Source organism: Mixophyes fleayi, chromosome 2 (assembly GCF_038048845.1).
Source record: "Mixophyes fleayi isolate aMixFle1 chromosome 2, aMixFle1.hap1, whole genome shotgun sequence".
Taxonomy (NCBI): Eukaryota; Metazoa; Chordata; class Amphibia; order Anura; family Limnodynastidae; genus Mixophyes; species Mixophyes fleayi.
The window spans coordinates 326,937,828-326,951,670 of NC_134403.1; the positions used below are offsets into that span (position 1 = coordinate 326,937,828).

The 13,843-nt window shown below is 40.2% G+C and overlaps 1 protein-coding gene across 4 annotated transcripts in view; it reads left to right on the plus strand.

Annotated features, from left to right (window-relative positions):
• TMEM248 (transmembrane protein 248) overlaps positions 1 to 10,054 on the plus strand; it is a 28,808-nt gene extending 18,754 nt beyond the window's left edge. For 3 of the 4 annotated variants that reach the window (XM_075196799.1, XM_075196798.1, XM_075196797.1), the window contains 2 exons: positions 5,239 to 5,382; positions 8,682 to 10,054. In XM_075196799.1, the coding sequence (XP_075052900.1) occupies positions 5,239 to 5,382; positions 8,682 to 8,702 (165 nt within the window). In that variant the 3' untranslated portion in view covers positions 8,703 to 10,054. Of the gene's footprint in view, positions 1 to 1,338; positions 1,451 to 5,238; positions 5,383 to 8,681 lie in introns of those variants that run through there. The other variant, XR_012688187.1, reaches the window with a different exon arrangement.
• The last annotated feature ends 3,789 nt before the right edge of the window (positions 10,055 to 13,843 follow it).

Here is a 13,843-nt window from a genome sequence, read left to right on the forward strand (position 1 = left end):
ATGTCTATATATGTGATTGTTTAGAGATTTTTCATATTAAGTATAGTTGTAATTGTATCTTTATTGGTATCGCAACCTCAAGATATGTTTTATTCAATATATTGCTTATATAAATAAGAGATGTCAAAAAAAGGGATATCCTCTCCCCCAAAGAAAAACAAAGCCCCAACTAGTATCAGCAATAGCCAGAACGAGTATCTTACAAATGTGGATGTGTAATAACCCACCTTTCATATTCTTTTTACAAGAAAAAACTTTTTTGTGTGTGTGTTCAAAATAGACTGGCAGGGAGCTTGCAAAAATCTTCAAATTATGGGAAAACATTACCCATCGCTACAAAATTTCAAATGATTACAACATACACCCTGGTACGAAACTAGAATACAGCCGGCAGACCTACCAACATAAGTGTCGCTCCGTTATTCATAACATAGTCCACACTGGTCGCTTCCATTTCTTCCATCAATGATAACTTTGTATAATTGTTTAAAAGTACGTCATGCTTAAATCATTGTTTATATTTATTTTGCTCTTACAAACACTCTCATGAATGACCAATTGAACTGTCGCTTTTGTATCTGTATAGCAACCAAAAACATAAACCCTTTATTAAAACACAGACACAATACCTTTCTAAATGCCAAATAATTTAAATGGGATTCAAGTGTGATATCATTAAAATCTGCACTCAGAACATGTGTGTTTAATTTTATATACACACACACATCATGCACATCAGAAAGTATAATAAAATTGCCTGTAAATTTAGGATTTATGCATTGATATACGGTCACCCATTCTTCCTTTCTTTACCCCAACAGTAAGTTGAATAAAAGGTTTAAAAAATAAATTGTATTGTTTTTTAAATCTAAAAATGTCCTATTATGACTGCCCCCTGCCCCCCTTCTTAGGGTTACATTGTTATACTGTACCTACAGTAACTGAGCTCATTGTGGTCCATGTGTTCTAAAGACCATGATATTGGACCACTTGCCAGGTATGTATTACAAGTGCTGTACCACAATGACAGGCAAGGGGGCTTGTCAGTCTTTGTTAGGCATTGCTGCCATGAATGCGCCGACATTGGAAATTGTGCTATTTCGGAGATGTTTTCTATGTAGTTATCCCCGTGGAGCTGGTTATTGAAGCAGACCTATGACCACCAATGACGTTACCTGTTATAGGTGGCTTTCCTGCTCTATGAGTAAGATGAGGAGGGAGGATTCATATTGGGACATTTTTATATTTCAACAGCAAATATTTTTAAAGGAAACCTACAGAGAACATTTTTTGCTAATTATGTTAAAATATATAACTTTTTATTTTATTTCACGATAGATGTCCTTTTAAGCTTTGGGGCTCTCAACTCTTTACCGCTGATTGATGTAGTACTTGATTGTACTGTAGGTCAAGGAATATCAACAATGAAATGTTGCAGAGAACAAGTTGAGTAAGTGCGGTTTCAGTGAAGTGGATTGGATATTGTGTGTCAAGCAGGAAGTTAGTGCACTTACATTGTATCAGTTGTCGGACAGAGGCCTGCATGTGTAATTAGTGGCGACCGGCAAATGTGTATCATGAGCAAAATTAGTTCTTGTGAGAAGTATTTAAATTATCTGTCCTTCTAGATCAAATGTTACCTCCCCTAGAAGAGGACGCATGTATAAAATACCTGGGACCACATACCCGTTCACTTCCTACCATTGGATTTTAGATATATTTTCTCTACTCCGTTTATGATTTTTGTATTATCCAGTAATTGAATGAAAGGGGTCATACTTACACATTTGTACCCCCTGCCATTTGTAATGCTTCTTACTTGTGTATTTACACCATGGTGAGCTGCTGTAAACCAGGATTGTGACCAAGCCCTCAACACAGCAATAAGCTGGCTTTTATTAGGCATATAGTGTTTTGTACTTGATGCAACAGTTTGAGACCAGTTACTGCTAGTAATTGAAGCCTCCTCTAATCTATATCTGTCTTGAGATTTCAAGGAGTTTCCACTGACTGCTTGTTGTTCTGATCATTATTACTTCCTATCGGCACATAATGATTTCTGTTTCCTTATGTTCTGCTTGATTGTTGCAATGGTGTCCTTGTATTGATCTTATTTATAGATGCTCTACAGCATAATTCTGCTTCTGTTGTGCACGATAAGTATTTCAAATCATCCATAGTTTGTTGTGCTTAAACAAATCTTTTGAGAAAACGTTTTTTTTTTTTTTGTACATTTTAATTTATATACTGCGTGCTCATCTGAAAGGAATGACTCTCCTTAGGGACTTGCCCCTATGTTTAGTGTGTTTTTCCAAGTACTTTCTAGGTATTGTCCTGATAAATGGTTAACATTAGTACTGCGGACTCTGACTGTGTCTGCTTGCTGTAATGCAAAGCATGTGCTAAGCATATTATGTATATTTATGTCAGGTTATTGATTCTTTTCATGTTTTTCAACTTTAAATGCTTACTGTCTGCCCACAATGTCACAATTTGTGGGGGTGTAAAAATATCTGAATGACATTCTAAGAATATTTATATACAGTTTTCAAAAATAAGTATTTTTATCAAATTAAATGTTAGTAAGTTATGACAACTGGTGCAGAAAAGATGCTTTAACACAGAGCAACCAACACGACTTTTGCTTCACTTTCGGAAGTGTACTGAAATACATTTTTAGAATTATTACTATTATTATTATTATATATATTTATTTTTTTTGCTGCTTTTTTTTTTTTTTTTTTTTTTTAAATTTCCTCAATAGTTACCAGTGCACCATTTTTGATAAATGCTACATCACTGGGTTTCTAAGACTTCCTTGCTGTGTCAAGCACCATTACTACAATGTCCGAATGATTATTTTTGTTAATTCCTTGTAAGCGTTGTCATTTCTCTTCTCTGTTGTCTATGAATGTTACTGTACTATACATAAAAGTAATTATAAGGCAGCTGTCACTGGTGTTTTAATACATTTACATGTCCATATGCTAAACTGAAACTTCTTTTTAAGAAAGTACAGAAACTTCTCATTCCTGCCTGTAGTGAAGGTGGGTATATTGCATACATACGCTAGAATTAATCACATCCTTTTTCTTCTACTAGAGATATATAAAGATAGAGATATATGAGATAGATATAGACAGATATAAAGATTTATTGCTATTTTGCACATATACACGCTTTTGGCCCGTGTTTTTTTTTTTTTTGTTTTGTTTTTTTTTAATAGATTACAATTTGCTTATATGGGTACTTTTTTGTGACAATTCCCTATCCCCATGTTTTGGATGGCTATTACTTCATCCCCTTTGGAACAGTGGGAATTTTTTTATTTTCATGTCTTAACTAAAATCATCATCTCCATATGATCTCCGTTTGCTGTTTCTACAAGAGGCCATTGAACTTATCATTATGGATTATAAGTTTGTGTTTATGGATAATTATTTTCCCTTGGGAGTATGCCTTATTAATGTCTACAACTGTCCATTTAATTTGCTATGCATTTTTTTCTGAATGGACAAAGATAGTCCACCCCCTTGTTGTTCAAACCACACCTTATTCAGCAATACATCTTGCCAATCACAGATCTAATGTACACCTACTGCCTCTGTGAATCATCCAATCACGCTTCACCAACCAACTCAGAACTACCTGCTTGGACTCGTTTTTGACACAGTATTCTTTCATCTCTGAGGAACCCCCTATGAGCGAAACGTGATTGATATCTTCTCAACATTGATTTCTAATCATACTACGGTTCATTACTAACGTTGCACACACTCTCTGCTATCGATTTACATTCGCCACATAAGCGTCCAGCCGTGACTAGCCGCTGGTGGATCCCTCCTATCAGCGTCTGCGCTTATGGGAGGGATCCACAAGGAAGATTCCTGCTTTGGGGGTAAGTTCACCACACCTTGTCCTGCTACTGCCAATGATTATCGGAGAACTTAACCATCAGCTCTTATTGACTTTCATTAAAGCCAGCCTCACTGGCAGCGTGTACTAACTTATAACCTGTGAAGGAACAGACATTGGTAATACACCTGGACCACTTTGTTATCTCAATGATTTTAAATAATTTATTGTGGAAACCAACTAATCTGCACCATACTGTGAATCTCATCACAGATTATTTAAGGAGCGACACACTGATTGGAACTTGGTGTAGTGGATGTACACTGTATATCTCTAGTGATGAATAAGCTGCCTGCTTTCAAGGCTTATCCACCATTCTGGGAAGACTTATGCCCCTTTTGGGCTGCTGATTCTTTCCCAATTTTTTGCCATTAGTTTCTGTTTTTTCCTACCACATGAAATTATGGATCGGGTTTATTTTGATTCTATAGGCGTATATATAAACATTTTGCTCACTTGTTTTTATTAAAACACGACTTTGTAACATTTATGCATTTGTTTGTACAAGGACTTGTTCATTGTCCTAGATTTTTAACTACATTTGTATTTGCCTATATACTATATTTTGCACTCTGAATTACCTTGCACACATCATTCTATGCACCTACGGGTTTTTTCTTGCTTAGTTGTTGCATTCAGGAGGGTTGGGACCCCCCTCCTCCACCCAGGGCCGGTGCTAGCGTCCATGGCGCCCTAGGCATAAACGGCGCCCTCCTCCCTCCCCCCCCCCCCCCCCCGCAAAAATCGGCGCCCTCTTCCCTCCTCCCCCTCACCCCGTCTTTTCTTACCTTGTCTCACCACCGCCGCCTCTCTGCTCTGTCTCCTCCCCTCCACTCACTGACACTAGTGAGTGGAGGGGAGGAGACGGAGCAGAGAGGTGGTGGTGGTGAGCAATAGCCTCTCCCCCCCCCCCCCCCCCCTCCCCCATGCATCTGAATGCTGTGCGGCGGCCGTGACAGGTATGGTCAGCGGTCGCCGCACAGTTTTAAAATTAATTTCCAGTTCTGTGGCGCCCTCCAGAGCCCGGCGCCCTAGGCAAGTGCTTAACCTTGCCTAATGGGAGCGCCGGGCCTGCCTCCACCGCATACTCCCTAGCGGCCACAATTCCCGCATATATAAATCAGAGTGCAGGTACCCACCGAAATACAAACTATATCCAAAGAACTGCATCTGTGTAGTGTGGCCCTCCAATGCCAAATGGGCCACAGACCTTGTTGCCTCTAGTTGTTTGCTGAAAGATAGTGAACAATTAAATCGCCAGCATTAAAGTAATCTGTTATGGGAGTATCCTTGTAAGCATGTGTGTGTTTTCTTTCATAACAGGATGACCGCTCCCTTATTAATTTGCACCTGATGGACACCAGTTACTTCCTGTTTGTGATGGTCATCACCATGTTCTGCTATGCAGTCATCAGGGGGCGACCTAGCAAGCTCAGACAAAGCAACCCTGACTTCTGCCCTGAAAAGGTAGTGTGATCAAATAAACATACACCTATAGACCTACATTGTTAATATGTTGTAGAATAAGCAATGTGTTTCAGAGAATATCTACCATCTTAAGCTGAACATTGATATGAATTTACAAAAAATATTATATTTGTCTAGAAGTTTTATTATAAATAAAAAAAAAAGCATTTGATTCAGAAAGTGTCCTGCTCATGTGCAGCCTGATCTCAGGGGTTACATTTTTCCCATGGAACCAAGATTTGAGGAGTTTCACCTGCACTTTGTGCAGTAAAATGTTGTGCTATGGAAATTGAAGTTAATCTTAGTAAATACAAGCTATTAAAGCTCTTGTCACTGAGATAAGTTTGGCATAGTGATGAATAAAAATGGCTAAAAATCTTAATTTAATATTGCTACTTTTTCAGGGAAACTATTTGTATTAATCTTTAGAATGTTTGTTTCAATATTATGTCATATATTTTTTTAATAATAGACCGTTGCACATTTTAATGCTTCATTTATGTGGTATGTTAATATTAAATATTGACATTTAAAATGTAGCTGTCGCTTGCACACAGTAGAGTTGGTCTTTTTGTGTGTGCTATGGAAATAATCATGTGAATGCAGCTCATCAATTAACTTTAATGCCACTGGTTTCTAGGAGCTGTGTACATTCTCAGTGCCTCAGTAACACCACTGGTTCATAGCTGCTGTGTACATTCTCAGTGCCTCAGTAACACCACTGGCTCCTACCTGCTGTGTACATTCTCAGTGCCTCAGTAACGCCACTGGTTCCTAGCTGCTGTGTACATTCTCAGTGCCTCAGTAACGCCACTGGCTCCTAGGAGCTGTGTACATTCTCAGTGCCTCAGTAACACCACTGGTTCCTAGGAGCTGTGTACATTCTCAGTGCCTCAGTAACGCCACTGGTTCCTAGGAGCTGTGTACATTCTCAGTGCCTCAGTAACGCCACTGGTTCCTAGGAGCTGTGTACATTCTCAGTGCCTCAGTAACACCACTGGTTCATAGCTGCTGTGTACATTCTCAGTGCCTCAGTAACACCACTGGTTCATAGCTGCTGTGTACATTCTCAGTGCCTCAGTAACGCCACTGGTTCCTAGGAGCTGTGTACATTCTCAGTGCCTCAGTAACACCACTGGCTCCTAGCTGCTGTGTACATTCTCAGTGCCTCAGTAACGCCACTGGTTCCTAGGAGCTGTGTACATTCTCAGTGCCTCAGTAACGCCACTGGTTCCTAGGAGCTGTGTACATTCTCAGTGCCTCAGTAACACCACTGGTTCCTAGGAGCTGTGTACATTCTCAGTGCCTCAGTAACACCACTGGCTCCTAGCTGCTGTGTACATTCTCAGTGCCTCAGTAACGCCACTGGTTCCTAGGAGCTGTGTACATTCTCAGTGCCTCAGTAACGCCACTGGTTCCTAGGAGCTGTGTACATTCTCAGTGCCTCAGTAACGCCACTGGTTCCTAGCTGCTGTGTACATTCTCAGTGCCTCAGTAACACCACTGGTTCCTAGGAGCTGTGTACATTCTCAGTGCCTCAGTAACACCACTGGTTCCTAGGAGCTGTGTACATTCTCAGTGCCTCAGTAACGCCACTGGTTCCTAGCTGCTGTGTACATTCTCAGTGCCTCAGTAACGCCACTGGTTCCTAGGAGCTGTGTACATTCTGAGTGCCTCAGTAACGCCACTGGCTCCTTGCTGCTGTGTACATTCTCAGTGCCTCAGTAACGCCACTGGTTCCTAGCTGCTGTGTACATTCTCAGTGCCTCAGTAACGCCACTGGCTCCTAGGAGCTGTGTACATTCTCAGTGCCTCAGTAACGCCACTGGTTCCTAGGAGCTGTGTACATTCTCAGTGCCTCAGTAACGCCACTGGTTCCTAGCTGCTGTGTACATTCTCAGTGCCTCAGTAACGCCACTGGTTCCTAGGAGCTGTGTACATTCTCAGTGCCTCAGTAACGCCACTGGTTCCTAGCTGCTGTGTACATTCTCAGTGCCTCAGTAACGCCACTGGTTCCTAGGAGCTGTGTACAGTCTCAGTGCCTCAGTAACGCCACTGGTTCCTAGCTGCTGTGTACATTCTCAGTGCCTCAGTAACGCCACTGGTTCCTAGGAGCTGTGTATATTCTCAGTGCCTCAGTAACGCCACTGGTTCCTAGCTGCTGTGTACATTCTCAGTGCCTCAGTAACGCCACTGGTTCCTAGGAGCTGTGTACATTCTCAGTGCCTCAGTAACGCCACTGGTTCCTAGGAGCTGTGTACATTCTCAGTGCCTCAGTAACGCCACTGGTTCCTAGGAGCTGTGTACATTCTCAGTGCCTCAGTAACGCCACTGGTTCATAGCTGCTGTGTACATTCTCAGTGCCTCAGTAACGCCACTGGTTCCTAGGAGCTGTGTACATTCTCAGTGCCTCAGTAACGCCACTGGTTCCTAGCTGCTGTGTACATTCTCAGTGCCTCAGTAACGCCACTGGTTCCTAGCTGCTGTGTACATTCTCGGTGCCTCAGTAACGCCACTGGTTCCTAGAAGCTGTGTACATTCTCAGTGCCTCAGTAACGCCACTGGTTCCTAGCTGCTGTGTACATTCTCAGTGCCTCAGTAACGCCACTGGTTCCTAGGAGCTGTGTACAGTCTCAGTGCCTCAGTAACGCCACTGGCTCCTAGCTGCTGTGTACATTCTCAGTGCCTCAGTAACGCCACTGGCTCCTAGCTGCTGTGTACATTCTCAGTGCCTCGGTAACGCCACTGGCTCCTAGCTGCTGTGTACATTCTCAGTGCCTCGGTAACGCCACTGGCTCCTAGCTGCTGTGTACATTCTCAGTGCCTCGGTAACGCCACTGGTTCATAGCTGCTGTGTACATTCTCAGTGCCTCGGTAACGCCACTGGTTCATAGCTGCTGTGTACATTCTCAGTGCCTCGGTAACGCCACTGGTTCATAGCTGCTGTGTACATTCTCAGTGCCTCGGTAACGCCACTGGCTCTTAGCTGCTGTGTACATTCTCAGTGCCTCGGTAACGCCACTGGTTCCTAGCTGCTGTGTACATTCTCAGTGACTCCGTAATGCCACTGGTTCCTAGCTGCTGTGTACATTCTCAGTGACTCCGTAATGCCTCTAGTTCCTTGTGAATTTGATAGGCTGCATTCTTAAGTGGCTGCCACCAATGTGTGTAGGTGATTATTCTACTCTTAACATCATCCAGACACATGTGGATAACTGATAGTAATTGCATTTTTTTATAGAATGTAATTCTTTTTGCAAGATCATACAACTTTTTTACATGTCTGTTTTGTTTTGCAGGTTGCTTTGTCTGAAGCATAACCATCCCTTCCGTGTCATCAGTAGATGCAAACTGGAGTCATTGCCTGTTGACCCCGCCAGGAGAATTTGTCCTGTGTCTTTCTAGGAAGGGGGGGCGGGAGGACCACAACTTTGCAATGTTGGTTTCTTCCAACCAAAGACATTTCAAGTGCCTGTAATTGAATTGTACATATTTATAAATAGGTACATTTAAAGAGGCTTTGTGCAAATGTACTGCATCCCAGGAACTTGTCTTTTACCCCTTGTACCTGCAGACTAGCTGTCGTTTTCTTGTGTAGATATTTAGTGGCTGTCTATAGTCGGCAGTACAAGTCGCCTGATTGTTAGGTATGTCTAATGAATGGGAGCCTAATCTTAAGCAAAACTGCACTTTTCTGTTTCAAATATTTGGAAAAAAATCATCTGTTTTGAATGAAAGGAAGAATTATTGTCCCTGCATGGAAAAGGCCTGTATTCTGGCGGCTGTATAGAAATACGCTCTGTGCTTCATAATACATCTGTTTGGGGAGTCTGTATCTCATTAAAGTAATCTTTGTCCGTTCCTCATGTGAGGTCATGAGAGTTTAATTCACAGCTTATTTGCAAGGATAAGAGCTACATTTAATTGTGGTCATGCTGCAAATATCTGGAAACCTGACATCCATACTTTAATTTAGAGAAGGAGAAAATGCAATATCCAATAGTCCAGTTCTTTCAAATTGTTGTAAACTATCAGGAGTTGATGGAAGTTAAAATAAAGATATCAAACCGCTGAAGACTTAACTAAACGATCAGAGATGGCTCCTGATTTATAATTCTAATTCCATTAGCTTTTCAAGCTGCATTTAAGTAAACCAAAACTAGGGCAAGAGAGAATCTTAACCCATGTTGGCTTGTATGACCATACTAATTTTTCAGGAATCCACCTCTTGCCTACAGTCTATAGGTCTTCCAGGGGGGCAGAATGCACATTTAAACTTTAGTTCGGGAGTGAGTGCTAGAAGTTACAAAGTCACAAAAGTTGTGGATTCTTTGTGTGTGTAAATATAGGTGGCAATAACGGCCACAATTTGTTTTTTTGTTTTGCTTTTTTTAAACTTTTTCTCACCCTTGCTTGATCAAGCGCCTCTATGTTAGAGCTCGCCATTTATGAGCTGTTGTCTCCCGGATCATTTTGCTTTTTTAAAGTTGAATATTTAATTCTTTAAATGAATCATTCTCATGACAAATCGCAGCTGTTTCTGTTTATTTAGTTAATGATATTTTTGGCACTCTTCTTTTCATTGGATGTGGATCACCGGAAACAGTGTGGCCTCCTGGTTTACGTGGAATGCTGTTTGGTTTTCTGAATAAAGCTATTCCTAGTAGTGTGACTGCTGTTTCGTTCACTGTATTATGTGCAAATTGAAGGATAACTTTTTATCAAAATACATTTTTAAAATACGTACGTTTAACTGATTGAATATAACTGTTATATAAATGTATATAGGCTTGATTAGATTCAGTAATTTTATTCCTTGCTCAACTTGAGTGCATTTCTGTATGTTGAATGCTTCTAGTTGCTGGATAAACCACTTTATGTACATTAGCAACAGTGACACCTGCTGGATCATAAATCAACTACCTTAAAAAAGTGGAGGCGTATCATAATAAAAAAAACAAATATAATTAAAACAAAATAATCTCCAAAGTGAACTCGGCCACAGTTTTCTGTATTGGGTGTAATACCATGCTGCTTTATGGAATTTTATTTTAAACATTTATTGTTATGCACATGGCTCACGATGCCCCGTTTGCTTCCTGTAGTCCCTGCAGTGAACATCCAACGTCTTTCTGTTCTTATTACTATAAATTGATCCTAATGCTGTTGGAACTAACCTTATATGTCACACGTCTCGGGAATATACTTATTTCTACAGCCATGAACCAAGCCAAGTCCCACGTTAAGATGCCGTAAAGTCATTTTGGCTTTAATCTGTCCAAAAAAAAAAACCCTTACAAAGAAAATCAATTATTTATAAAGCTCTACAGTAAAGCCCGGTATTATGTTTCAGCATAGCCAAGTCTCGGGGACCGTTCACACCTACACACTGTTGACATACTCTACAGCTGCTAAAGCATGCCTGAGAATTCAAAACAAGGATGAATGGTTTGTTTTCCAGGCTAGTACCCATCATTGTGTACCATTTTAGCTCAGTCTTTATCATTTTAGAACACAGCATGACCGATTTCATATGCATTAGCGCTTAGTACAGTAGTTATTATTGGTAAAAGAACAATACATTTAAAGTGTGTGGGGAATGCATTAAGAACGCACTTCATGCAATTTTACCCAATTTCCCAGCACATGTGTGTGAAAAAATATACTAAAGTTTGTCACATTTCCAAATTTATGCATTTAGACCTGGATTATTTACCAAAAAATCTGCTTAAAAAAATAAATTGCAGAGGCACTATGGATATCTTGTAGCTCGGAACTGAACAGAAGTATGGCATTCATTTCCAACTCGCAGTGATTCCTAAGGACAATGGGTATCGTTGGTGTTTTAATCAGCGATCAGCCTGTTTTCCTGCTGAGCTAACAATTGAATTGCCATAGCTATTTGGGTAAACCGTAATCTACCCCTACTTTGTAATAGTTATCAGGTTGTTGTTTTGCCAGGAAATGAGTACATCATGGATTTAATTAATGTTCTTAATTGCAATACTTATTACCCTCACTATTGCTCATCCTTGTTACTAAGAAAGTATTTTGCAGACTTAAATGGACTTTTGTTTCCACTACATTGCAGACTTGGAGTTCCATGGAGCAAAATTATTTCCCCTTGACAATACACCACTGTTAGATGAAATATGATGTCCCTGCCTCCACCATTGATTACCACAATGTCTCCAGTACAAACTACCATAACTCGCATTACATGTTTCTATTCCAGAAGCAAAGGTGGATATATGATACTTACCATGTGTGGATCAGTCACCAAGCTGGATCATTGATTAAGACACCTGTGCTACTTTGAGAAGATCAACAGATCATACAGGACCATTAATTAAAAAACATTTCTTGATGAGTAAACCAAGAAAAAGTCAGAGATGCGTTATTATAGTCATTGGTTGGTAGCACCAAACATGTATTCCATTTTACATGGCATTAGGTCACTTGGGGGTGCAAAATGTGTTTTATTTTAAAGTGCGCCCTCATCCTTCATAGAGTGGAAAATTCTTATTGGCTGCATCAATACTCATGAAAATCCACCTATCTATTTGCTAAGAACTAGAGACCTATTAATAGCCTAATAATTCACCAGGAAGCAGCAACATAGAATTTTACAGCTGTTAAGAACCACTTGGCCCATCTAGTTTGCCCATTTTTTTAACCGGTAACCTCAAACCCTATTTGTTCTTGTAAGGATATCCTTATGTCTATCTCAATCATGTTTAAATTGCTTTACTGTATTGGTCTCTACCACCTCTGATGGGAGGCTATTCCACTTATCCACTACCCTTTCTTTGAAGTAGTTTTTCTCAAATTTCCTCTTAACCTACTACCCTCCAGTGTCAGTGCATGTCCTCGTGTTCTAATACTGCTCTTCCTTTGAAGAATGTTTCTGTCTTGTATCTTATTAAATTGCTTGATATATTTGAGCGTTTCTATCATGTTCCCTCTCTGTTCTAAATTATACAATTTTAAGATTTTTTTTTTTTAGTCTTTCTGTGTAAGTTTTGTGGTGTAGACCATACACCATTTTAGTTGCCCTTGGTACAGTCTGATGTATTTATATTCTTCTGGAGATATGGCCTCCAGAATTGAGCACAGTATTCTAGATGAGGCCATACCAATGACCTATACAGTGGCATTATTACTTCTTTCTTTCTGCTACTGATTCCTCTCCCTATGCGATCCAGCATCTGACTTGCCTGTTACATTGCTTACATGCCTTTAAGTCATCTCAAATAGTGACTCCTAGATCCCTTTCCTCAGTAGTTTCCATTATACTGCCATTCATACTATATTTAGCTTTTGGGGTTTTGAGACCTAAGTGCATGATTTTAAATTTTTTTGGACATTTAGCTGTAGTGGTCATACTCTTGACTATTCTTGTAATTTACGTAGATCATTGATCAGTTGTTTTACCTCTCCTGGTGTGTCTGCCCTGTTGCATATGTTTGTGTCATCTGCAAAAAGGCATACTGTCCCTTCAATACCATTTGCAATGTCGCCAAGAAAGATATTTAAAAAAGCACTGGTCCAAGTAAAGATCCTAGGGGTACTTAACTGGTAACTCCTGTGAATGCCCTCCATTTACTATAACTCTGTTTTCTATCATGCAACTAAGATCTTATCCATTCCCAAGCGTTTGAGTTTATTTACCGGTCTGCAATGTGGGACAGTGTCAAAAGCTTTACTAAAATCCAGATAAGCTACATCTATGCCCCCTCCCCCCTTGATCTATTACTTTAGTCACCCAGCCAAAAATGTCAGTAAGATTTGTTTGACATGACCTCCCCCCAGTAAATCCATGCTGTTTGAGATCCTTTAAATTACTGGATTTGAGAGATTCTACAACTCTTTCTTTATTTTAAGACTTTCCATTCATTTCCCTACTACTAATGTAAGGCTCACTGGGTTGGTAATTGCTTGCTTGATTACATTTGCTCATTTCCAGTCCTCTTGAATTACTCCTGTAGCTAGTGGTGACTGGTTGAATAATTCTGTTAATGGTGTTACCAGGGGACCCCGCTAAGCTCTTTTAGTATCCTTGTATGTTTCCCATCTGGGCCCTTTGATTTATCTACTTTCAGTTGTGAGAGCTCTTTTAGGACCTTCTCTGTAAATGTACTTGTAGCTACCTAATTTTATGAATATACTTGCAACTTAACTGTGGCCCCTTCTCCGCTCTTTGTGTAGTGAATACTGAGCAAAAATAATGAAGATCTACGATCACCTTGTCTCCCTCACTAGAATCTCACTCTGTCTTTAGTCTTATTATTTCTGCTTTTGTTCTCCTTTCACTTATATACCTAAAAAATGTCCATCCGTCCCTCCCCTTTTACCTACTGCCTGAGCCATTGTCTCTTCAGCTTCTGCTTTGTTTTTTTTTTTTGTTTTTTTGTGGGGTAAAAGCCTGTCTTTATACTAAACCATACTGCTTGATGGTCAC